Source organism: Manis pentadactyla, chromosome 12, assembly GCF_030020395.1.
Source record: "Manis pentadactyla isolate mManPen7 chromosome 12, mManPen7.hap1, whole genome shotgun sequence".
Taxonomy (NCBI): Eukaryota; Metazoa; Chordata; class Mammalia; order Pholidota; family Manidae; genus Manis; species Manis pentadactyla.
In genome coordinates this window covers 14,722,719-14,747,659 of record NC_080030.1, presented here as the reverse complement: position 1 = coordinate 14,747,659, position 24,941 = coordinate 14,722,719, and the positions used below count along the sequence as shown (strand labels likewise).

Sequence of the window (24,941 nt, the reverse complement as noted above, 5' to 3'; positions counted from 1 at the left end):
AGTGGGGGTCTTGTGAAGCTGGAAGGGATCATGGTGTTCGGGTGCCAGTGAAGTTGAAATAGGGGGTCATGGTTGTGGACAAGGATGCGGGGATCATGGGGTCAGTACCAGAAAGCATCAGGGGTCAGAGGCAGAACGCGTACCACATTTCCTTTGGCTCCCGGAGCACCATCAATTCCAACTACACCCTGAGGGAGGACAGGGCATGAGACCTGGGCAGACATATGCACATCGACACACTGAGAGGCTCAGGTAGACAGGTGCGCGGGCAGGGAAGCTAGGCAACAGAAATGCACACGGAGGGAGGTGAGGAAGGGGCAGGCAGGGATGGAGGGGGACAGTGACATTCTTACCGGGTGTCCCAGGGGGCCGGGGGAGCCTCGAGGGCCAATCAGTCCGCGGGCGCCCTGCGAAGAGCATTCCTCCAGCATCACTGCTCTGAGGCCTTGTGAATCCCGACATCCTCCCCTGTGCCAGGCAAGGGGCCCAGGGGTCCCTGATACTCACCGGCTCCCCGGCCTGGCCAGTGGGCCCTGGAGGCCCCTCTGGTCCCTGTGGGAAAATGTCATCACTTGGGAAGGGGGAGGTACAATCCTCGGGGAGCCACCTTCCCTCACCCGGGCCACCCCTTCCAGAAGATCCCGGAGTCATTGAGTGCGGCAGGATACAGCCGACCGAGCCCATGTGATTCGATTCAGGCTGCTGACCCCAACCTCAGCCCTGCCGCCATGAGTCTCACCTCCGAACCCCCTCAGTGACTAGCCCCCGGCTCTCAGTCTGTCTTTCTGAGGGCCGCCCCTGCCCCGGGGCCCCCTAGTCCTTCAGTACGGACCCTCACCCCTCATCTGTCCCCTGAATATTCCTCCTGGACTCTTGTTCTAGTTTTCTAGCTTCCAAACCAACTCCTAACTCTTCCCAACTTACCTTTTCACCATCCTCTCCGGGGGGCCCAGGCTGCCCCACGTGGCCAAAGTCACCCTGGAATGGGGAACACAGTGGAGTTCAGAATGGGAAGGGGGAGGCAGAGACCAGCACCCCGGGAAAGAAGATGGGGCATAAGGGGTGAGGACTCAGACACAGGGGTGGAGGCTCTGCTACTGGGGGTGGTGAGGATATCATAAATACTGGGAGGGAGCTTGGGCACGGGGGAGGGACTTCACATGCTCACCCTGTGGCCCTTCTCACCAGGCAGCCCTGGCAGGCCATCAAAGCCCCGATCACCCTGCACAAAGAGACACCAGTTGAGCCCTGAATTCTCAACCCTATCAGAAGTCCCTCAAGTCCCAGTCTCGGCCTTATCACCTACCTTAGGTCCCGTGTCCCCTGGGAGGCCCCGAGGACCATCTGCTCCAGAGCGGCCCTGTGGGCGAGGTTGACATCATCAAGATACCTATACTAGGTGTTGAGCACCTCCCTTATGCACAGCCCTGTCCTGGGGGCTTCTTGTGTACCAATTTAAACTCCCAGATATATCTCAGATCCATCCATTATTCCTTACCCCTGGTGCCTTTGTTCTCATCCACATCACCATTGTCACAAAAATTAGGAACCCTAATCTTCAGTCTCTACTAATTGCCCTGCTGTATGTTCCTCGTTCCCTTTAAAACTGGAATTATCTTGTTTGTCATTTCCCCCGATAGACCAGTCTTCTCTTTGATACATGCTGCTCCTTCTACCTGGAAGGCCCTTCCTCTCCTGTTTACCTGGGTACTCAGAGCTTAGTTCAAGCATTACTCCCTCTGGCAAGACCCTCCTGACCTGGCCAGATTCCTCTGTCACACAGTCAGTGGAGCTGCCATGCCCTTATCCCACCTGTGACACCAGCAGACCCTGGGGGCATGGAGCGGAAGCTCAGGTTGGATGCTGAGGGATGGATAACCTGAGGACCTAGGAGTCACTCACCATCTTTCCCTCTCGGCCAGGGGGCCCAAGCGGTCCCTGAAGGCCTCGGGGGCCCTGGAAGAGACAGAAAAGGAGGAAGGAAAGGGGGAACATGGAGGAAGAACTTATTTTAAACCATTCCCTAGGAAAGCCAATGACTGCAAGGGTATCCCCAGTCCCTTTGTCATTTTCCCCAATAAGCCCTTTATCCTGTGGCTCTGAGGGAAGACCCTTCCCATGCATCCCTATCCCCACCCCCACCAATCTCACCTGTGGCCCCATTTCTCCCATCTCTCCTTTCAGACCTGGATACCCAGGGAGACCCTTGAGGAAGGGAGATGGGACTGCAGTTAGTGGGAGCTTACCACCCTCCACCAATATCCTCCCCCCCTTCATGCCCCCTTACTCACCACGGGGCCTGGGCGCCCAGTCAGTCCCACCGGGCCAGGGGGGCCTTTCATAGAAAGCTGGAGAGATGGAAGGGAACAGAGCTTCAGTTATCCCACAAGAATACCAACACCCCCCAAAAAGTCATCTTCAGGAGACAAATATCCACCTGCCTCCTGATGAACTCTTCATTACCCCTCTTTCTGTCATTCTCTCAATGTCCTCCTCTTACCCCCACCCAGGTCCCCCAATTCTCTTCTACTCACCTGAGCCTGTTGCAGCACAGCCTGAGCCTGGGCCTGCTGGAAGGAGACTGGGGGTCCTTTGAAGGAGCCACTTGTAAACTGGAACTAAGGAGCAACTAGTCATGAGGGGACCTCAAGGAGAGAACCCCGCCCCAGGTCAGGACTCCACCCACGCCCCCCAACGGCTGGGCCACCCCTCCTGCCTCTTACCGGCATCATGATCACAGTGCCTGGTAGGCCTCGGATCCCATCAATGCCAGGGATTCCTGGGCGGCCAGCAGGGCCCTGAGGGAGGGAGAGACATGGGGGTGGGGGAAGAAGGGGAGAGAGGAAGACACAGACATTGAGAGACACTCAGGGACAGAGACAAACAGAAGTAGAAAAGCAAGGGCAGAGAAGGAGGCCGAGTGGTAATTCACAGACAGGAAAAGCGGTGAGCGGGTAGGGCCAATGCCAGCTCTAGCACACTGTCCCCAGCTCCAGCAGCCGTCCCCAGCCCCAGTCTGCAGTCCCTGTTCAGACACGCACGTTCCCCACTTTAGCTCCACAGCCTGAAACCTCATGTCCTGAGATGAATACACCCCAGAGGGAGGCTCTTACCGGCAGACCAAGGTCCCCAGGGAATCCTGGGGGGCCAGGAGGGCCCGAGGGGCCGACCACCCCCTGTTGGGGAACAGAAGAACAAAGGTCATGAGCAGTACGAAGTTTGCCTTCCAACCCACTGCTGACCCTGACCCCATGCTGACCTCTGTACCCCATCACTGGGCCATTTCTGGTCCCTCAGTACGTACCAACCCGCACCAGCTGCCGGCTTTACATTCTGACCCTCTCTGGACTAATCCTTTGAGCCTCAACTGTCCAATAGTCTTCAAACGATCTGGCAGTATTACACCCTGCCCCCCCCCCCCAGGGGCTCAAACACCCCAACCAGGAGAGAAAGACGAGAAGACGATGTGTAGCCATGACTCACTTGGGGTCCTGGGGCTCCTGGAGGTCCTTCAAACTGCTGCCCCTGAGGGAGAAGGGAGTGTGACCCCCGGCCCAGCCCAGACCCATCCACCTCGTCCCGGACCCAGGCCCTCACCGGCTCAGTCGCGGCGGGCTCCCCTTTGGCCCCCTTCTCTCCGGCGCCCTGCGGCAGGGGAGTGGAGAGAAAAGAGGTGTGAGCCGTGAAACCCGCCCACACACACCTCCCAGCTAACCGACTTCCCCCCCCCACACACACACAGCCATGGAGGGTTCATCCTCAGGGCTGCCTCCGCGGTCCTTCCTGCAACCGGTGTGTTTTGAGCAGCTCAGCCTCCAGCTTCCACCTGGCCTTGCCGAGTCAAGGTGAGAGCCCTACGCTGGAGTGCGCGGTGGGGCCCGGACCCTGTCTCTGTCTCTCCTTGACTCCCTCTCTCCCTCTCTCTGCCTCCAGGCCTTTCTGTCTCTCTCCCCTCTTCCCCCTGCATCTCTAACCAACAGCTAAGGGACTCTGGGTAACTCATTCAGCTCCGATGGCCTCACCTGCAAAGTTGGAGGGTGAATGATGATTGTACTTTTCCCACGGGGAGATGAATACATAGAAACAATGCTTGGCACACGACAGGCACGCAGGTGAGTTAGTGAGCATCACGCCCCTCTTCCCCTGTCCAACACCAAGGCTAGAATCTAGGCCCCCTTCTCTGTCTGCATTATTTCCCTAGGCAATATCATCCAATCCCTTGGCGAAAGATGGCATCATTCTGCTGATGAGTCCCGAGTCTTTATCTCCAGCCTGGACCATCTCTCTTGAAAGCCAGAATCTTCTCACCAATCACCCGCTTGACATCACCATTTGGATGCCAAGCAAGGGTTGCCAAGTTAGCACATCCAAAATGAGATACTTCACATTTTCCAACCTGCTCAGGCTTCCCTGTCTTACTCAGTGGAGCCACCGTGCATCTGCCTGGTCTGCCTTGCATCTTTCTGCGTTTCCAGCAGCAAGACCCAAACGGAGAATGACCCAGATCTACCCACTTGTGCTTCTCCACCGCCACAACCCTCCTCCAGGCCACCGCTCACGGCGGCGTGGGGGAGACCACTGCTGCCTCTCTGGCTCCCCCTGCAGTCCGTATACTGATTAGCAGCCAGAAAGAGCTTTTGAAGATACGAGTGGGACGTGTTCCCCTCACACGTGACTTCTCCTTGCGCTCAGACTAAAACCCAAACGCGTCACCCTACCCTCGGAGCCACCCATTAGCTCAGTGCCTGTCACAGTAGTGAAGTATCTGTCAATAGACACCTGTCAGTGCACTGGGGTGGTGGGAAAGCATTCTAGGCAACATAAAAAGGAAGGCAAGCGAGAATGTGGCCCCGTGTGACTCCAGTTGGAAGTCCCCCCTCCCTGCACCTAACCCAGCCCCTCAGGCTCACCGGGAAGAGCTGGAACTCAGACCGAAATAACTGTTCTGCTGCCCGGAAGTGGGGGCCCAGGGTGGGGCCATCTCCTTCTTCTTCTTCTCTGGCTACCGCTGTCTCTGGGGTCCCCGGTTCAGTTCCACTGCCTGAGTCCAGACTCCCCTGGGGACATTGGGACAAACGCAAGTCTCCCCCTGACCTCCTCTCTGCCTGCCGCCCGCACTGCCCCAGAACCCGCCCTCTCAGTCCCGTCCGCTTCCCACCGACCTCCGGCGCGGTGACATTGCGGCCAGTGCTCCCGGTGGGGCTGATAACCAAAGGTGTGGGAGTCGGAAGCCGACTCGGATCTGGTGTCTCTGCCTCGCGGGCGTCAGGGGAGGTCTGGAGCAGGGATGGGGGACGGACGGGTCTGGGGTCAGGCCAATAGCGGCAAAAAGGAGACAAGGAAGGACAGCACCCTGCCCCAGGAGCGCCGAGTCCGGGGAGGGGAAGAGAGGAAGATAAAAAAAAAACAGCAGAGGGTGCAGGGAGGGGAGGCAAAGCCGTGCCGGCTGGGCCCGGATAGCCAGCAGGGGGCGCCCTCGAGTGCGGAGGAGGCGCAGGGCTGGGCCAGGTCTGAGGGGCCTGGAAGGCAGAGCAGCGCTGGCTTCAGAGCCCAGTGGTCAGAGTCAAGGCCCCGCACTCAGGGCCAGGCTCCCGGAAGCCTATCACACAGGTCACCTCCCCAAGGCACAGCGCAGTGGTCAGCTGGCCAGGACTCAGCCAGGGAGGGAGGGTAGCTCCTCCTGGCCTGGGCAGCTGCAACGGACCTGGGTCAAGGGTACAAGGGGGCTTGGGGGTCCAGGTGAGGGGCTAGGGCTGCGGGGAGGTAGGCTGCTCCTGGTGTCCTTGTTCTGGGCTTGAAGTGATCATTTATTTCTCCCTGCTAGTGCTGAGATCAGATGTAGTACAACCAGCAACCCCCCCAACCAAGGACTCCTCCCCAGTGACCCCCCAACTAATGACCCCCATCAATGTCCCCTGACCAACGATTCCCACTAAAGAGACTAAACAACGACCTTTATCATTGCCCTCTCACCAGTTATGCCTATAACCAGTGCCCCACCAGCAGCCCCCAATTAATGACCCCTATCAGTTACTCTCCCATCCAGGGACCCCCCCAAACAGTAATTCCACTAACCAATGACCCATCGGTGCCTTCCCAACTAATAACCTATCAGGGATCCCAAATGAATTATCTCATCCATGACACCCTCAGAGTCATTCATCCAACTGGTAACCCCACTACTGTCTTCCAATCGGTGGTCTCCCACTGATGACCTCCCCAACTAATGAACCCCCACCATTAACCTGAGACTAGTGACTTCAATAACACGAACAGTGGCCTCGATGCATGATCTCCAACATACCCTCCAACCAGGGCCACACCAAACATAAACCCCAATCAATATCTCCCTATGGTGACCCCACAAACCAGCAATCTCTATCAGGGAGGCCAAACAGTGCCCACTCCCATTAGTGACTCGCTCAGTCCATAACCCTTTGGGGCGACCTCAACCAGTCAGTTCCAAACAATGACACCCTGAGCAGTGAACCCATCATTCACCCCAGCCAACGGCTGTCCTTAACCAGTAGCCCTCATCAAGAACCAACCCCCTTATAATAAGGTAATCACCTGGGTGTGCCCCCAACCTTCAGTCCCCCAGAGCTGGAGGTTTGAGGGGGCAGAGATGGGGGAACTCATAAGAGAGGGTCTGCCACCCAAAAGTTATCAGTCAGCTGAGAGAAGTCAAACGTCAGGGATTGGAGACTAGAGGCAGAAATCTTGGATGAAGCACCAGTGATCAGTGGGCGTCAGAGGCCAGAAGTCAGGCGGCCAAAAAGCAGAGGTGAGAGGCTGCGGATCCCTTACCTGGTTGTCCAGGGAGCCGGGAGGAGGACTCGGGCTCAGAGTCGCCTTGTTCTTCTTCCTGCCCTTCCCCTTACGACCTCGCCCCTTTTTCCTCCCTTTTCCCTTCCCCTTCCGTCGACGGGGAGGGGCTTCTGGGTCAAGCTGAGGAACCTGCAAAGAGGACCCCAGTCAGGTCCAGAGCCCCGGAGGGGAGGCCCCACCGCTCAGGTCACCCGGGGCCATGCTGGCACATGGCCCATTAGTCCTGTTTTGTAGCCAGGGTTCGCTCAGCTCTATGACCTGGGCTCAAGGTCAATCCCATGACCTAGGGCCAAGGTTCACCCAGCCCCATGGACAGGGGTCAGAATTCACTCATTCCTGAGATCTGGAGCCAAGGACGACTCAGCCTGTGACCCGGGACAAGCCCCTCACTCACCCCTGGGGCTGTAGGATCCACGCTGTCACAGCCAGGAAGGTACTTCTCGCAGGCTTGGAAGGCAGCCTGGGGGTCTGGGCTTATCAGCAGCTCCTGAATATCTCCCTGGGGAGAGGGCAGGGTGGCCACAGCCTGACTCCCACCCCTGTCCAAGCAGCTTGGTGCTTCTCCATCCAGAGCACCTTGAGTATACAGAGGGGGTGGCCCCGCTCCAGCCCCAGGGATCCCTCTGCCCCTCAAAACAGAGAAGGAAAATCCTTCCTATCAGGGCCACCCCAAATCACAACCACACCCCCCACACTCCCCAACATCAGCACCATCAGAGGTGCATTTGCTTCTTGGTTCTCCGGTGCATGGTGACAGCTCTGTGTGCCAGGTGCCCTTCTGGGCAGTGGGGTAAGGAGACAAACACAAGGGGTGAGGTCTCTGGCCTCCTGGAGGCGACACACACAGCAGTCACCAGCAACAGCTGTCACAGAGCCACACAACGCCTTGCCGCCACCCATCACGACGCACAACCAGACGCCATCACAACGGCTGGCACAGTCCCACATCACATACTTACGCTCCCACCACCAGCCAAGTGTGCACCATCAAAACGATGGCTTCGTGGCCCTACAAGCTCACGCACCACAAAGACACACGCTGATGCGTAGCTCCCTCCTCCCAGCTTCCTGGCATTAGGCTGAAGTTGGACATCTCCCTTCCCCAATCCCTTCTCCAGATGCAGGCTATGGACGAAATTCTTTCCTACCCTCTGCCTCAGTTTCCCCTATCACTGAACCCCCGCCCTACCTCAAAAGTCTCTTCCCCGAGGTCCTGGGTTCCCAGAACAGTGAGGCCCGCTGTGCTGATGAATCGAGTCCCCTGGCCCAACACGGGGTGCTGAGGCTCACAGTCAGCCACCAGGGTCACTACCCCGCCATCCACACTGACTGCCACACGGTGCCACCTGCAAGGAGACAGTCTCAGTGGGGTTGCTTCTCCCCTCATCTCTCCCTGAACCCCCCACCCTCTCTATATTCACCTGCCATCCATGAGGTTGACCTGCTCGGGGAGGGGGCTCAAGGAGTCCCCTAGGAGGCCCGGCGCCGGCCCCAGCACCAGGCCCAGCTGCCGGGCACCGCCCTTGTCATAAATGGATAAAAGGACAGACTGGTTGGCTGGCTGGCCCCGCAGAGTGGTCAACACAGAGAAGTTCTCAGGAAAGTGCGTGTCTGGAAGGGGCGGGCAGAGGGAAAGGGGCAGCTCAGATGGCCTGGCAGTGACCCATGTGCTCAGGGTGACCCTCAGCCCCTCCTGCCCCAACTCACCTGGGAAGAGCTCCTGCGTGGGGATGCCGAGCGTGCTGGCTTTGCCTACCCTGAATGCCCGGTCGCCCTCCGGGGCCCTGTCGGGGCAGAGGCCAGGCCCCTCAGGGACCCCAGCCAGGCCCCCCCGCACGCCCAGGGCCTTCAGCACATCCACGGGGTCTGCTGCAGAGAGAAGCCAGGGCACAGAAATTCCAAACAAGCTCAGGACTCCACGGGAAGGGCTCACGTTTGGGAGACCCATCCCCTCACTGTGTTCAGGGGTTAAGGCGAAGGAGCAGGCCCGGGACCTGCACCCCCCTCACCACCCCACAGCTGTTCATCAGCCTGCTGACTCCTGTTTTATTTTCCCTTGAATTTTGGTAAGGAAAGAAAAGGGCTGACCTAGTTCTGGGATGAATCAAAGCTTCCTGGCCTGAGCCCCAGCCCAGACTGTCCCCCTCTGCACACTCCCCCGCACCAGCTCCCTGGGGCTGCTTCCCCGGCCTAAAGCCCCCTTGCCAGGGCAAACGTTGGGGAGGAGGGGCTCCTTGTGCATGTTCCTCCCTCACCTCCTCCCTCTGATCTCCTTCGAACACTATTCCTCTGACCTCCTCCTTGATCTCTACCACCATCCTCTGACCACCGTCTTTCCTGATGCTTCCGACCTCCTCCCTTTGACCACTGCCACTTCGGATCCCTTCCCTCTGACCATCCCCACTGACCTCTGCTCTGGCCACCCGCTGACCTCTTTCCTCTGCCTAACCCTGACCTCCTCCAGTCCCCCGCTGACCTCCTTCCTCTGCCTTCTCTCCGGTTCCCTCCTCTGACTATCTCCCTCTGGTTACCCACCCCCGTGACCTCCTCTGCCCCAGCCTCCTCCATCTGACCTGCAACCTCCCCATCTCATCACCCTCTCTGACCTCCTCCTTATGGCCACCTCTCTCTGATAACCTCCTGATCTCCTCCCTCTCATCCCAGCATAGGAAGGGCCTGGTCTGGCCTAACCAGATCTTAATCAAGGCCATCCTCCCAGCCCCACCCCACGCTGCCTGGCCAGTGCTAACTGGAACCACATGGCTTGGGCAGGGCTGGGCGGGGGCTTCCCCTGGGCCCAAAGCCCCTGCCTGATCTCCCCTCCCCCCTGAAGACTGTCCCACTGACACCCTGACCCAGCCTCTTGGCAGGAGCCAGATTCTGCCGAATCTGCCCATGACCTCACCCTGGGGGCGGCTCTGCTGACCTCACTATCGGGAACCAGGGTTGGGGGCCAGACTTGGGCAAAATAAGGGCTTGGATGAGGGACCCCCATCCCAGCTCGTCCCAGGTCAGACTCCTAGGGGTCCTGTCCCAGCCTCGGCTCCCTCCAGCCTCCAACCCCCGAATCTTCCTTTCTCCTCCCCCTCCCTCACCCCCGCTCTGTCCCACTTTCCGTGTCAGTCTTTCCAGGTCTCTCTCTCTGTCCAACTCTGAATCAGTCTCTCTCTGGCTCTCTAGCTCTCTCCGTCTCTCGGTATTTCATTGGTATTCCATCTGTCCCTTTGCACGTCCCTATCTCTGTGCCTCTCTCTCTCTCTCTGTGGATCACTCTCCCCATCTCTCTCCATCCACACCCCCCAACCCTGCCACCAGCAGCAGCCCCATTTCTAATTGCCTGTTCTGTGGCTGGGCTGTTATTAAGAGGTATTTGGGTTATAGTTCCCTGGGGCTGTGATCCGGGCTCCCAGGCTCTGCTAACCACAGAGGTCGCGCCCCCATGGAATGGTTATCCCAGCTGCCCCCTCTCCAGGCTGGGGCTCCAGGAAGAGCTGAGATCCATAGCCCCACCCAGCATGGCTCTCCCAGGCTCTGCTCTAACCCAAAGTCCTGTCTCTATGCAGTGGGAAGAGGTCTCACCAGCTGTTCATTCTCATTTAAAAAGTCCTTCCCGGTACCTGACGCAAAATTCTCCTGCTTCAATCTTGCACTCCTTCTGTAATGACCTTTCAGAAACTGACTGCCCTTTCTTTTCATGGCTGGCTTCATGACAAAGAGACACACAAGAGGCATTGAGTCCTGCCTGCAGGGCCAGGGGGTGTGGGGGTCTGTCAAGGACCCAGCCTGCCCTTCCCCCAGAGGGGGTCAGGGCCCCAGGGAGATGCTGGATGGGGTCTAGGACATGGAAGGAGGCAGGCAGGGACTGGGCTAGGACATGTCTGGGATCTCCTCAGAAGTGCAGGAGAGTGTAAGTGTGTGTGCCAATGTGTATATGTCCCACTATGTACATGCGTGAGATTGTGCAAGCATGTGTGTGCCTGTACATGGTCCAGGGAATGGCTGAGCATGTAATTTCTGGATGCATCAATGTGTATAAGTATTTGGCCTATGATAGAAGACTAGGATGACATGTGGCTGTGTGTCCATGTGAGTCGGGGTTGCAGCAGCGGGCTTGTGGTCCACTGGTACGTACAGGTGAGTCTGATTGTAACAGCTCAGGCTTGAGATGCGGGAGTGTGGTTATAGGTGAGTGTGGCCCAGTCAGCGAGTATGTGGCTGGTTGTGAATGCTTACTGTGTTGTGCGGATGCAGCGGAAGCATGTGTGAGACTGAAAGCGTAGGACGGTGATAAGCTGTGACCATGCGGCCTGTGGCTGACAGGGTTGCCTAGGCGTGGGCCTTGGTGTTTAACATTCCTCGTGTCCCAAGGGCTTATATTCCAAATGCTTGCCTGAGATTGCAGACTGTGGATGAGTGAGCATGGGAATGGGAAATGGGCCAATTTGGGATTCTCCACGTGAGCAGTCACCTCCCTGGACTCCAAGAAAAAGTGAGGAAGTGTAGATGGTGTTGTGGGTGTGTGTGTGCTGGGGGGGTGCTGAGATCACCTTAAGGAGGATTTCCAGGATGGCCTGGCCTGGGTCTCTCAGACCAGGGAAGCCCCTTCAATCACCACTGTTGGGACCGTGACCTTCCCCAACCCTGGGGCGCCCCGCAACCAGGCACCCTGCGGTGCAGGGCGTGGCATCCAGCCAGATGCGCGCAGCTGGGCGTGCGTCAGCGCTGACTCACCCCTCTGGCGGCCCCCGGGACCCCTGGGGGGGGCCCCTGAGAAATTCCTCGGGAAAAACAGCGGTTGCTGGCTCGCCGGGGGGAGGCACTTCCACTTCCGCCCCCGCAAGGACTCCGCCCGCCCCGCCCCGCGCCCCGCCCCGCCTCGCCCCTCACCGCGGCCCTCCCGAGGCCCTGTCCATGGTGCTGATCCCGGCTAGGGGGAGCGCAGGGTGGGGGCAACAGCCACCTCCCGTACGGGCCCCCACTATCCCTCACGCTCAGAATCATCCACTCATGTCCTCGTGGGCAATTATGTACGTCCCCAAGTCACAACTACACCCCTCACTGGGTCACCCAGAGACACACGATTACTCTCAAAATCAGACCCCAACACACCTGCACACCCACGACTCAAAATCACATTCTCATCCAGGGGTCACCCCGTCCCCCATATTCCTACACTTCTCGTCAACTCCAACACCCGAGCACACACACAATTTGACTCCAAATGGCCATACGCACACCCCTAAAAATTGCTTTCATTCTCATACATCCATCAGTAAAATACGGTCACATCTCCCCTCCCCCCCCCCCGCAGCTGTCATCCACAAATGGCCCAGAGTTGGACACTCGCGCCAGAACACCACACCGTAGCCACGCGCAGCGCGCTCGCCTCCCATGCACACCCACCCCCACACCCCCATTCCCGATTCCACCTCATCCACCCAGGGACCGCGCTGGATCCTGCACTCCGCGTCCTATCTTTCCTGCCCAGCTTACCGGCCTGAGTCTGGGGCAGAAGCTGCAGCGAGGCCAGGAGCAGGCAGAGGCCAACCCGCGGCTGGATCAGAACCCGGCGACTCCCCATCCCGGGGGCCCCAGAAAAGGCGGGAGACCAGCCGGTGCGGCTGCGGGGCGCGGCGACTCCGCCGGCTGGGTGCGCTCGCTCGCAGCGGCCGGCTCCACTCGGGATCCGCGTGAGACTGCGAACACCCCGCCCTGGCCTCGCCCTGCGCTCCAACGCCGGGCCAGGCGGGGCTCGCTGGGGGGGCGGGTGCGTGGCTGACAGCTGGTGGGGGAAGTTGGGGAAGTTTTCGCCGAGCGCTGATTGGCCGGCCAGGGGCGGAGCCCTGAGCCGGGAGCTGGGCCCTTCTTGCCCCTCCCCACACTGAAGGAGGAGGGTCCCTCCCACCCAGCCTTAGAATTCAGAGTCACAGCCTTACCCTAAAAACCCTTTTCTCCTAACAGGCTCCTTTGAAGGAGGTCTTACCTTCATTCTAAACCTTCAACCTCCACCCAGGCTCTGGACTTTGTGGGTACAGTTTTATATCATAGCCTTTCTCTCTCACCCAGGCCCCCAAATGGATACCCCAGCCTCAATCCCAAATCCTCACATGGCCCTGTTAAGTGGGGGAGGCTGTCCCTACCCAGAAGCAGGGCACCGCTGCAGGGAGGAGTGGACCCCTGCCATTCCTGGGGTGAAGCAAAGCACCCAACTCCCTGGGACCCTCCCCCTCCCAGTGTGAAGAGGCCCCGGGGGTCAGGCGGAGCTGTCTGTGCAGTCGAGCGAGCAAAGACACGCAAGATCAGATGGAGCTTCCACAGGGAGGAGCCCTAGGGGCGCATCCTGGGCGCCAAACCCCCACCCACAATTGTGGGGAAGAGGGTGATGCAGGCAGTGCCTCCCTCCCAGCCTCAAGCTCCACAGACAAAGAGTCTCTGTGTCCCTAGAGAGGAGGGGTGGGGCCCCATCTGGGCTGAGGGCAAGATGGGGGACACGGGGTGGGGGGAGGAGAGGGAATCTCCCAAGCTGCTCCTCGCTGCTCCCCAGGGACATCAGAAGCTAAGACTTCCCCAGCTAAAAATTTCTCATAAAGTTCCTGCCCTGCCCTGCCCTGCTGGGAAGTTCTTCCCATAGTCTGACTCTATTCCATGACATTTCTCTCTCCATTCCCTCTTTGAAAGGACCCTTCTGGGCCCACTTTTTCACCTTCTTTCATTCTCTCCCGCCAACCAGAGATTCTTTGCCCAGAACAGAGACAGCAAGAGAATGCCCCTGCTAATTCCCCACGCCCCTGAAACGCCCCCACTCCCTGAATAATTTAATCATAATAGAAAGCCACATTATGAGCACAGCAGTAAGAAATATTTGACATATAAAAGAAAGGGAATGTATTGAGGTTAAGGGGGTCCCCCCAGCAGTCTGCGCAGGGCCAATTCAGAATCAGGGGCTCCCAGGGCCACTTCACCCTGCAGGGGATCGCCTGGAGGGTGCTTGTGAGGGCAGATGAGTGGAGAATGGGTGGCGGGAGTCAAGTGCTGGCCAGCAGAGGTCACGCATCGAGGGAAGGATCAACATGGCCGGCACAGCCCGGACAGTACTGATCTCAGGCTGCTCCTCGGGCATTGGCCTGCAGCTGGCAGCGCAGCTGGCTCGTGACCCCAGGCAGCGTTACCAAGGTAAAGGGTCCAGGACAGGGGTGGGCATGGCTTCCAAGGACTCTAAGCCCTCCCGGCAGTATTTCCAGTAGCCTATCCCTTCAGCTGCCTTATTGGGATTGGGGAAGACCCAGGATACATGGAAGCCGCCTTCCCATCTCTGCTCATGAGTCATGCCCTCATATGAGGAATATTCCTCGGGCACCTCTTGGGTGCCAGACACTGTTCTAGGCGGCACACAGCTGTGAACAAGAGACCAGAAAATTCTCTGCTCTGGGTAGTGGTTTTGTCAGGGAGGGAAGATGGAAAAGAAATAGATTGTTAATTAGATTGTATAATACATCTAGACTAATAAGTGCAAAGAAGCAAAATAAAGCAAGGGGGAGGGAACGTGGTAGGGGGTGCGGGTGGGTGTTATTTTTCGAGGGGCTGATGGAGAGGGCTTCTCTGAGGTTTCACTTAGGCATTCCCTTCCCTCCCCCACCCCTCCCCAGATTACTGCTCCAAGGTAAGCTTCTTAAGTGATCCTGACCTTGGGGGTTTAGGGGGACCTCTAGGTCTAGAGACTTGGCCTCCTGAAACTCTGCAGTCGGTTATCCCAATCTGCTCCCTCCCACGGGCACCTCTGACCCAGAGCACACTGGAGACAAAGTAGGCAAAGGGCCATTCCTGAGGAGGAGGCTAGAGGGTGAGGACATTGCCCCAGCTGGCCGAGCTGCTTCTCCCAGCCCTCTGCCCTTTGTCTCAGAGACATGCACAGCTTTGGGTGTGACGGTCTGAGTGCCAGTGTGCAGGGAAGTAACCGTGCCGTGTGTGTCCCTGTGAGCAGGCAATGCGTGTATAGAACTGCTGGAGGAGGATGTTCATGGAGTGTTCACGATGGGCTAAGTTCCAGTCTAAGTGTTCTGCATCTAGTAAGATATTTAATCCCCATATGACCTTATGAGGTGGCTGATAGTATTTGCCCCACCTTAGGAAGGAGGGAAACTGAGGCACAGGCTGCCAAAGGTCCTTGTCCAAGGTCGCCCAGCCAGGAAGTGGCAGAGCGCCGATTTGTACCCAGGCAGCCCAGCTCCTGGGCCCGCACTTGTCATTATATGTGATGTATGTGGTCCCATCCGTCTGCGCAGGGCATGTGAATAACACAGGTCCAGAGATAATATGCAAATGCACGTGTGAGTGTGGGTGCATGCAGGAGGGAAGGGGGTGCAAACATGTACACGGGTGCAGGAACTTGGCAGTCTGACAAACCCAGGTTCAAATCTCAGTTCTAACACTTACCTGGAGTGGTACACGCAAACTTCACTTTGCTGGGCCTCTGGTGTGTTCATCTGCATAATGAGGAGAATAGCTTTGCCTACTTGTTCTGCTTAGTACTGCTAAGTAATAAAGCACCCCAAAATTGATGGTGTACAACGACTGTAATCATCTACCTCTCATGGTTTACAAAGGTCATGAATTTAGAAGGGCTCAGCTGGGCAGTTCTGGCTCAGGGTTAAAGTCCAGACCAAATAGAACAGCTGGGGCTGGAACACATCACCAGACTAGGCAGGCATCTCTCTCCCTTCCAGCAATCTCTTGGCTGCTCCATGTGGTCTCTTTGGGCTATGGAACCCTCAGGACAGGAGGGCTACTTAGCGTAGGTGAAGGTTTCAAGAGTGTTCCAGCAAAACAAGGCAGGAACCGCAGCACTTCTGACCTCATCTCAGAAGCCACGCATCACTTTCACCACATTCTATTTTTTTGGTTCCCAGCTATTCACAAGAGTCAAGGGGAGGGGAAAGAGATTTTCTTGATGGAACAACAGCAAGGTTATAGAAGAGTATGTGCAGTGAAAGATGTTGGAACATTAGCCAGCTACCTAATCATAGGATCTTGTGACGATTACAGACAGTGCTTATAAATGTATTTAGCACAGTGATTGGCACATAGCAGGTATTCAATAAATTGGAATTTACGCTATCAGTGGAAATGTGGCTAATCATTACTTGCATGTGCACATATGCACGTATGTTGACTCTAGGTGTGTATGCATTATTTTCTTCATGGCAATCTGTTTTACATTTATTTTATTGTCTTGTCTACTGGCTATGAATTGCATGAAGGCAGGGACTTCTGTCTATTTTACTTGATGCAAGTCTCAGCCCCTAGAATAGGGCACAGTGTTTAATAGATGCTCAGTAAATGTTGGAGGCATGGACGGAGGGTGGATGGAAGCGCATGTAAATATATGTACCCAAGTGTGCATTTGTGGTTGTGTGTTGAATGTAGGGGTGTAAACCTGTGGGTCTCCATCCCTCTGTGACTGTTCACACAAGATCACAGCAACACCTAAGTCCATACACGGTGGAAAGGAGCCCAAGGCTTGCCTCAACTCTTGCTCTCTGTCCCCAGTGGTGGCCACCATGTGGGACCTGGAAAAGAAGGGGACACTAGAGGCAGCTGCTGGGGAGACTCTGGGTCAGACCCTCACAGTGGCCCAGCTGGACGTGTGCAGTGACGAGTCAGTGGCCCGGTGTCTCCGCTGCATCCCGGGAGGGGAAGTGGATGTGCTGGGTGAGACTGAACGGCTCCTGGGGTCATGCACCCCCTCCCTGACCTAAGCAGAGATTCTTATTGTAGCAAGTCCTCGCTGGCGTCTGAGCATCAGCCCTCTTGCTGCTCCGGCAACCCCTGACCCTCAACAGAATCGGTAGACCAGTTGGTTAAGTTGGCCAAGAGCCCAAGATACCAATTTATTAGAGACAAAGAAATAAACTGAGGCCTAGGGGTAGGGTGGATTTTATTGAATGAACTTCTCACAGATGGAGAAAACCAGATGAGGTTGGGAAAATTACTTTGATGAGTCATTTGGGGAATGGAGCAGGATGAAAAAGCAACTCATGGTCCCTAAATGGTCTTTGAAGTCAGGGAGGGGCTGGTGGTGACTATTTCCATGCATTTTGGGGTCAGAGCTGAATTTCTCATGCATTAATAATGGAGAGGCGGTTCTCAGCAGTCCTTTCTCCATCTAGGGCTCAGAGTCCCCTATAACAAATATTAAACTATATGTAAAGATCACCAGGGCTCTGTGTTTATCCACCCAAGGTATCCTGGACTGGCCTTGGCTTTGGAAAGGGTGGGTGGGATGATTCAGGGAAGGTCCCTGAAGGAGTGGCACTAGAAGGGTTGGGGGGACTTCAAGGTAACCCTCAGCATCTCCCCCCTTAGTGAATAATGCTGGAGTGGGCCTGGTGGGGCCTGTGGAGGGGCTCAGCCTACCTGCTATGCAGAACATCTTTGATACCAACTTTTTCGGGGCTGTCCGTCTGGTCAAAGCAGTGCTTCCTGGCATGAAGAGAAGGCGGCAGGGCCACATTGTGGTGGTCAGCAGTGTCATGGGGCTTCAGGGTAAGCCCCTGGGGGCCCACCCATGGGAATCCCCCAAGTGTCTGCCCCTCCCCAGGCTGGAAGGATGGCAAATAGGTTTTAGCTCATGTTCCGATGAATCTGTATTGAGAAGGATTCTGAAGCTCAGGAGGAAAGATTTCTGGGATAGATTAACTATGTCTGCCATGGTACTGGAGTACGACAGGATAGCAGGCATGATGCCAAGGGTCATCTACATCTAGCATTGACCCCCTTCCGGACAGCTCTAAAAATCTCTCCCAACCATCCCCCAAAACCCTAAAGAACCATTAGAATTTCTTCTCCCGAGATTCCTTCTGGCTAAACACCCCCCACCAGACCTCAGAGATGTCTTGATTTGGAACGCTCAGGTCCTGCAGAAAAGAGAGAAGCTATTGAATAGTAATGCCTGCTGTGGGCTTACCACAGAGGCCACCTACTTGCCATTCACGTTCCTGGGTCTTTCCTCCTTGAACTCAACTAGACTTCCTTTCTCCCCCTAGAAATTTCCTGGGATCAGCCCCCAACCTCAGCAGTCCCCTAAGGCAGTCACCCTATTTGTTACCCTGCCATGAGGAAGCTGCACCTACCCAACCTTTTGGCTCACCTTCAGCTGCACCTCCTGACTTCAGGGGCCACATTCCCTGCTCAACAAGGAGTGATAAGGCGCCAGCTGCATGGCACATGCCCTCAGGGACCCTGGGGATCCCATACTCAGATAGCCCAGGAGCTTAGAGGATGGAGGGAAACACGGGGGCTTCCTGGGATGAGGGCAGATGGAGCACTGCAAGCAGGAGGCAGCACCCAGCACCCCCAGGACAACCCATCCTGGCCCCTATATGCTCCCACTACACAATGCCACACACTCGTCATGTTGGCCCCAAACATCGCCTCCTTCTGAGCCTCAAAGCCTCTCGGCTCTGTCTTCCAAAGACCCCAGCCCTCTGGACCCACAAAGCCCATCACCCAGGCCTCCAAAGGACGTGCCTTTCTCCAATCCTCTCAGGTGTTGTGTTCAACGAAGTCTACGCAGCCTCCAAGTTTGCCCTGGAGGGATTCTTCGAGAGTCTGGCTGTCCAGCTGCTCCAGTTCAACATCTTGTGAGCCAGGCACTTGGGCAGTTGGTGGTGGGGGGTTGGTATAGTAAGGGGGAGAGGGACAATTATGGGGGAAATGGGGACAGGGAAGGAGGTGAGCAACAAGGAAAGGGTGAAATAACAACGGGAGAAATCGGGGGTAGAGAGAAAAGAGGGGCAGTAAGGGGCAAAATAGGGCAGTGAGTGGGTTGGGGTACCAGAAGTCCTCCCCCTCACCCCGTTCCCAGCATCACTCTGGTGGAACCTGGCCCGGTGGCCACTGGCTTTGAGGGGAAACTCCTGGAGCAGGTCGCCACAGCCGAATTCCCGGGCACTGACCCGGACACCCTGCACTACTTCCGGGATTTCTACCTCCCAGCCTCCAGTGAGCTCTTCCGCTCTGTGGGACAGAGCCCACAGGACGTGGCCCAGGTGAGTGGGGGGCCCAGAGCCCCAACATGTGGCTCAGGTACGTGCGGGTGCCCCGTCCTACAGAACTCCCCTCCCTGAGTCCCAGAGCTCAGGGTTCCGCCCCACAGGCCATTGTCAAGGTCATCGGCTCGGTCAGACCACCCCTGCGCCTACAGACAAATGTTCGCTATACTCCGCTGACTGCCCTCAAAGCCATGAACCCCTCGGGCAGCCTGTACGTGAGAATCACCCACCGCCTGCTCTTCCGCTGGCCTCGTCTTCTCCACCTTGGACTTCGATGCCTGGCCTTCGGGCGGGTATGGCCCCGGTGAGCAGAGCCTCACCCAACCCTCCCCTGGACAGCCAGGCCTCTTCAGTCCACAGCCATCTCGGAGGCCAGTGCAGACTCTCCATGCATTCATTCATGCAATAAACTCTGCTGACCTGCTCTGTGCCTGGGCTTTTCTGGGATCCACGAGAGACCTCAGATCCCTCTGTAGTCAGGGCTGGGGCAGAAAAAGGGACCCTGGGACCCTGGGTTGAGAAGCCCAAAGCAGGGAGCTGGAGCTGTGTCTGGGAAGGCAGGGGAGGCTTTCTGGAGAAGGGGACATTGTCCATGGCTTTGAAAGATGAGACAGATGGCTTCATTCAACCTCTGGATTCATTGTCTTTGGGCCTGGAAATACAAAGGATGATCCAAAAACCTATCCATATAGAACTGGGCTCACTAAGTTACCTCCAGACTTCACTGGTCACACACTCCATCAGCAAAATGTGTTTGGGCACACGTCAGAGATGAATGTACTTTTTTTTTTTGGTATCATTAATCTAAAATTACATGAGGAACATTATGGTTACTAGACTCTCCCCTTCACCAAGCCCCACCCCCACCCCATTACAGTCACTGTCCATCAGCGTAGTAAGATGCTATAGAATCACTACTTGTCTTCTCTGTGTTGCACAGCCCTCCCCATGACCCCCCACACATTATACATGCTAATTGTAAGGCCCCCTTTCTTCTCCCCCAATTTCTCCCTCCCTTCCCACCCATTCTCCCCAGTCTCTTTCCCTTTGGTAACTGTTAGTCCTTTCTTGGGTTCTGTGATTGTGCTGCTGTTTTGTTCCTTCAGTTTTTCCTTTGTTCTTATATTCCACATATGAGTGAAATCATTTGGTACTTGTCTTTCTCCACCTGGCTCATTTTTTCATGAAGAATATATTTGTAAACACTAGCAATCACTATATTAAATTTTTAATAAAGCCCAGTTTCTTTTTTTTTTTTTTAAATAATTATTTTTTATTGAAGGGTAGTTGACGCACAGTATTACATTACATTACTTTCAAGTGTACAACACAGTGGTAGAACATTTATATACATACTTCTAGGTTCCAGCTATCACCCTACCAAGCTGTTACAATATCTTGACTATATTCCTTATGCTATACATTACATCCCGGTTACTTATTTATTTTACCATTGGAAGTCTGTCCTTTTTTTTTTTTTTTTTTTTGTGAGGGCATCTCTCATATTTATTGATCAAATGGTTGTTAACGACAATAAAATTCTGTATAGGGGAGTCAATGCTCAATGCACAATCATTAATCCACCCCAAGCCTAATTTTCATCAGTCTCCAATCTTCTGAGGCATAACAAACAAGTTCTTACATGTAGAACAAATTCTTACATAATGAATAAGTTACATAGTGAACAGTACAAGGGCAGTCATCACAGAAACTTTCGGTTTTGTAAAGCCCAGTTTCTTATGTCTAAAAAACTTAGAAAACATGTAGAGAATCTGGAAGCCTTGTGCACTGTTGATAAGAATACAAAATGGTGCAGCCACTATGCAAAAGAGTATGGTGGTTCCTCAAAAAAGGAAACAGAATTATGAAGTGGCCCAGCAACTCTACTTCTGGGTCTTTTATCCAGAAGAATTGAACACAGGGTTGTGAAGAGATATTTGCACACACCCACATTCACGGCAGCATTGGTCACAACAGTCAAAAGGTGAGAACAACTGAAGTGTCCATCAACAGATGACTGGATAAACAAAATGTGATATATCCTTACAATGGAATACTATTCAGCCCGCAAAAGGGAAAGATTCTGTCACCCGCTACAACATGGATGAACCTTTAGGACATGATGCTAAGAGAGATACACCAGTCACAAAAGGACAAAAACTATAAGATCTAATTATACGAGGTCCCTAGAGGAGTCAGAAAGTAGGATGGTGGGTACCAGGGGCTGGAGGAAGAAAAGGGGGGTTAGTGTTTCATGGAGACAGAGTTTTCAGTTTAGGAAGATGAAAAAGTTCTGGAGATGGACGGTGGATATGGGTGCACAGCAATGTGAATATGCTTAATGCCACTGAATCAGACACTTCAAAATGGTTAAGATGGCACACTTTGTGTCAGGCATATTTTATCAAAATTAAAATTTTGTACATCAGTAAGGCCCCACGAGAGCCCCCAAGACAGTGTCCCCAAGTTTCCTGGCCCTTTTCTGGAGAATCTGGAAGCAAACAGACTCTGGATGTAAATGCGGACTCAGTCTCTGGTTCACTGGGGGACTCTGGGCAGGGGACTCCCCCAGGGTTAAGTATAAAGCAGAGCTAATGATGGTGCTGAAATGGCAAGAATACTCCTGAGAAGGAAAAATAAAGCTGGGGGAATCTCGCTTCCCAACTTCAAGCTCTACTACAAAGCCACAGTAATCAAAACAATTTGGTGCTGACACAAGAACAGACCCATAGACCAGGGGAACAGAATTGAGAGTCCAGATATTAACCCAAACATATATGGTCAATTAATATACATAAAGGAGCCATGGATACACAATGGGGAAATGACAGCCTCTTCAACAGCTGGTGTTGGCAAAACGGGACAGCTACATGTAAGAGAATGAAACTGGACCATTGTCTAAACCCCATACACAAAAGTAAATTCAAAATGGATCAAAGACCTGAATGTAAGTCAGGAAACCATAAAACTCTTAGAAAAAAACATAGGCAAAAATCTCTTGGACATAAACATGAGCAACTTCTTCATGAACATATCTCCCCGGGCAAGGGAAATAAAAGCAAAAATGAACAAGTGGGACTATATCAAACTAAGAAGCTTCTGTACAGCAAAGGACACCGTCAATAGAACAAAAAAGCATCCTACAGTATGGGAGAATATATTCATATCCGACAATGGGTTGACATCCAAAATATATAAAGAGCTCACACACCTCAACAAACAAATGCAAATAGTCCAATTAAAAAATGGGCACAGGATCTGAACAGACAGTTCTCCAAAGAAGAGATTCAGATGGCCAACAAACACATGAGAAGATGCTCCACATTGCTAATCATCAGAGAAATGCAAATTAAAACCACAATGAGATATCACCTCACACCAGTAAGGATCGCCACCATCCAAAAGACAAACAACAACAAATGTTGGCGAGGTTATGGAGAAAGGGGAACCCTCCTACACTGCTGGTGGGAATGTCAATTAGTTCAACCATTGTGGAACGCAGTATGGAGGTTCCTCAAAAAACTCAAAATAGAAATACCATTTGACCCAGGAATTCCACTTCTAGGAATTTACCCTAAGAGTGCAGCAGCCCAGTTTGAAAAAGACATATGCACCCCTATGTTTATCACAGCACTATTTACAATAGCCAAGAGATGGAAGCAACCTAAGTGTCCATCAGTAGATGAATGGATAAAGAAGAAGTGGTACATATACACAATGGAATATTATTCAGCCATAAGAAGAAAGCAAATCCTACCATTTGCAACAACATGGATGGAGCTAGAGGGTATTATGCTCAGTGAAATAAGCCAGGCGGAGAAAGACAAGTATCATATGATTTCACTCAACTGTGGAGTATAATAACAAAGAAAAAAACAGAAGGAACAAAACAGCAGCGGAATCACAGAACCCAAGAATGGACTAACAGTTACCAAAGGGAAAGGGACTTGACAGGATGGGTGGGAAGGGAGGGAGAAGGGAAAAAAGAAAAGGGGGCATTACTATTAGCAGACATAATGTGGGGGGGGCTTGGGGAGGGCTGTGTAACACAGAGAAGACAAGTAGTGACTCTACAGCATCTTACTACACTAATGGACAGTGACTATAATGGGGTATGTGGGGGGACTTGTTGATGGGGGGAGTCTAGTAAACATAATGTTCCTCATGTAATTGTAGATTATTGATACCAAAAAAATGAAATCAAATAGCGGTGACAGCTACACAACTTTGTGACTACACCCAGAACCACTTTAAAATGGCAAATGTCATAGTGTGTGAATTATATCTCAATTTAAAAATTAATGTTTTAAAATAATGTATGAAGTGCACGTGTACAAGAGGTCTGGATTGCCTCTGTAGGCTCACCCAAGGAGCACATAACCGATTTCCTCCACATTTGGTTCCTGGCTGTATGGGGTTCTGTCAATGAAAGGCATCAGCTGGAAATCAGAGAGTGGGCAGAGAACAACCAGAGTACTTAATCCCCAAGCTGGATAAATGCGGGGTCACTGGATTAGCAACATCTCTCCAATTAAGGCTTCAGATCCAGTTTCTGAGAAGCACACCCTTCCTTTGCTCCTTTGGTTGAAGATGGTGATAAGACACCACAGTTGCAGAATGACACGGCACTGCCCTCTGCAGGGCTCCCTCCCTCTGCCTTTAAAAACTGTCCCTGTCTTCACTGCTCCCCAAATCATCCATGTTGAGTGTGCTCTCTCTTTCCTTCCAGAATTCTGATGGAACATAACAGAGCAGAGAAGCAAAATGAACGCATACTAGCCCACCACCAGACCACCATTTAGAACAATAGCCATAGTCCCTGCCTGCCTCCACCCAAAGGTCTCCACTGTCCTGTTTTATGCCCAATAGCCCCTTGATCTTTTAAAACTCCCCTAAATAAATCATTTTATGCAACAAATTTGCTTCCTTGCCATGAAGGGAAAGCCATACCTGGTCACCACAAGAGAAGTCAAACTTGGTATTTATTTGTGGATGGGGCATGCAGTCTTCCAAATATCAGACTCACAGACTCTCAGTGCAAGAAAGTACCAGACCTTTTCTCCCAGACTCTCTTGCAGCTAGAGAGTGAGCGTGTGACCCCGATTCCACTCAGCAGATGCACAGGATTTAGAATTGAAAGCCGGCCATGCAAAGGACAGATCAGGAAAGGGAGGTGGTAGAAGGGACAGAAGCATTGCACTGCCAAGTTTGGCAGCCAGTGCTGTTTCAGGGGGGTGAGTTAAGCTGCTGCCCTGCACCCCTATTTTGTTCCTTTCCATCTTACGGGACTGGTGAGTCCATGAGCACCCCATACCCACCCAATAAATTCCTTTGCAGCTTAAATCACCCTGGGTCAGTTTCTGCTGCATACAAGAAAGAATCATCACGAATCCAGATGGCAACTATAAAAACACATGCAGTGGGGGGGGGCTTATTAAATTCTAGCTGGACACTCTTGGTGACCAACAGAGACTGACTAACGTTCAAAACGTGTTAAAGACACACTAACCCTTGGCTCTTGATTCTACACTCACACCTCCCACCCCCGTCTTCCCATTCTGAGAGAAGATAAATCTGTTCTTCTGGATGCTCAAGCCAAAAATCTTGTCATCTCTACTTCCTCTCTTGCACAGCTCACAGCTCATTCAGATCTTGTTCATCTGACCTGCAAATATATTCAGGACCAATCACTCCGCAACGCCTTCTCAGACCCCCACCCGGTACCTGGAGTGTTTCCACCGCATCCCCACTCCTTCTGCATTTGTCTCCCTCACACACAATCCATTCACATCTTTTGAATAGATAAACCATTCACAGGGTTTTTGAAAATCAAAAAACACATACTTGAGAATGATTTTAAAACAATTCTCTAATCCCCCTTTTCCCTCAGTCACTTGATTCCTGACCCCCCTCCCCTGTCTACCTATTGCAACTTGTTAGAGTCATATATGCAGATTTTCTGATTATAAAGAAACAAAACTGGTGAATGGACAGAGTGTGGTATATCCATACAAAGGAATATTATCCAACCTTAAAAAGAAAGGAAATTCTCACACCTGCTAC

General features: G+C 53.7%; 2 protein-coding genes across 7 annotated transcripts in view; one reads left to right on the top strand and one right to left on the bottom strand.

Moving 5' to 3' along the window:
- Window positions 1-12,522, bottom strand: part of COL5A3 (collagen type V alpha 3 chain) — a 35,637-nt gene extending 23,115 nt beyond the window's left edge. For 2 of the 4 annotated variants that reach the window (XR_008993092.1, XR_008993093.1), the window contains exons 1-22: window positions 12,322-12,522; window positions 8,536-8,697; window positions 8,250-8,439; window positions 8,018-8,174; window positions 7,223-7,327; window positions 6,808-6,957; window positions 5,163-5,276; window positions 4,911-5,057; window positions 3,598-3,645; window positions 3,484-3,525; window positions 3,114-3,176; window positions 2,724-2,798; window positions 2,535-2,618; window positions 2,292-2,348; window positions 2,152-2,205; window positions 1,903-1,956; window positions 1,307-1,360; window positions 1,169-1,222; window positions 925-978; window positions 508-552; window positions 354-407; window positions 144-188 (exon numbers count right to left, since the gene is read on the bottom strand). Coding sequence is in view for 2 of the 4 variants with exons in the window: in XM_036903575.2 (XP_036759470.2) it covers window positions 144-188; window positions 354-407; window positions 508-552; window positions 925-978; window positions 1,169-1,222; window positions 1,307-1,360; window positions 1,903-1,956; window positions 2,152-2,205; window positions 2,292-2,348; window positions 2,535-2,618; window positions 2,724-2,798; window positions 3,114-3,176; window positions 3,484-3,525; window positions 3,598-3,645; window positions 4,911-5,057; window positions 5,163-5,276; window positions 6,808-6,957; window positions 7,223-7,327; window positions 8,018-8,174; window positions 8,250-8,439; window positions 8,536-8,697; window positions 12,322-12,409 (1,896 nt within the window). In the remaining 2 variants the exon portion in view is untranslated. The remainder of the gene's footprint in view (window positions 1-143; window positions 189-353; window positions 408-507; window positions 553-924; window positions 979-1,168; window positions 1,223-1,306; window positions 1,361-1,902; window positions 1,957-2,151; window positions 2,206-2,291; window positions 2,349-2,534; window positions 2,619-2,723; window positions 2,799-3,113; window positions 3,177-3,483; window positions 3,526-3,597; window positions 3,646-4,910; window positions 5,058-5,162; window positions 5,277-6,807; window positions 6,958-7,222; window positions 7,328-8,017; window positions 8,175-8,249; window positions 8,440-8,535; window positions 8,698-12,321) is intronic. The other 2 variants (XM_036903575.2, XM_036903581.2) reach the window with 2 other exon arrangements.
- A 1,193-nt stretch (window positions 12,523-13,715) lies between these two features.
- On the top strand, window positions 13,716-19,678 carry RDH8 (retinol dehydrogenase 8). 3 transcript variants are annotated; one of them, XM_036903636.2, is made up of 6 exons: window positions 13,716-14,001; window positions 16,375-16,536; window positions 17,191-17,370; window positions 18,374-18,467; window positions 18,692-18,875; window positions 19,031-19,678. In XM_036903636.2, the coding sequence occupies exons 1-6, from the start codon at window positions 13,899-13,901 to the stop codon at window positions 19,184-19,186; spliced, it is 879 nt and encodes a 292-aa protein (XP_036759531.2). In that variant the 5' UTR covers window positions 13,716-13,898; the 3' UTR covers window positions 19,187-19,678. The 3 variants fall into 3 exon arrangements, with proteins under 3 accessions (XP_036759531.2, XP_036759517.2, XP_057346082.1); XM_036903622.2 differs by having other exon boundaries at window positions 13,738-14,001; window positions 18,983-19,432; XM_057490099.1 differs by lacking the exon at window positions 16,375-16,536 and having other exon boundaries at window positions 13,743-14,001; window positions 18,983-19,427.
- Window positions 19,679-24,941: the final 5,263 nt, after the last annotated feature.

Coding starts and splice junctions, on each gene's coding strand:
- RDH8 (XM_036903622.2), top strand. CDS start 13,899: ATGGCCGGCACAGCCCGGACAGTACTGATCTCAGGCTGCTCCTCGGGC. Junction 17,371..18,373: donor CAGTGTCATGGGGCTTCAGG/GTAAGCCCCTGG, acceptor CAATCCTCTCAG/GTGTTGTGTTCAACGAAGTC. Junction 18,876..18,982: donor GCCCACAGGACGTGGCCCAG/GTGAGTGGGGGG, acceptor TCCGCCCCACAG/GCCATTGTCAAGGTCATCGG.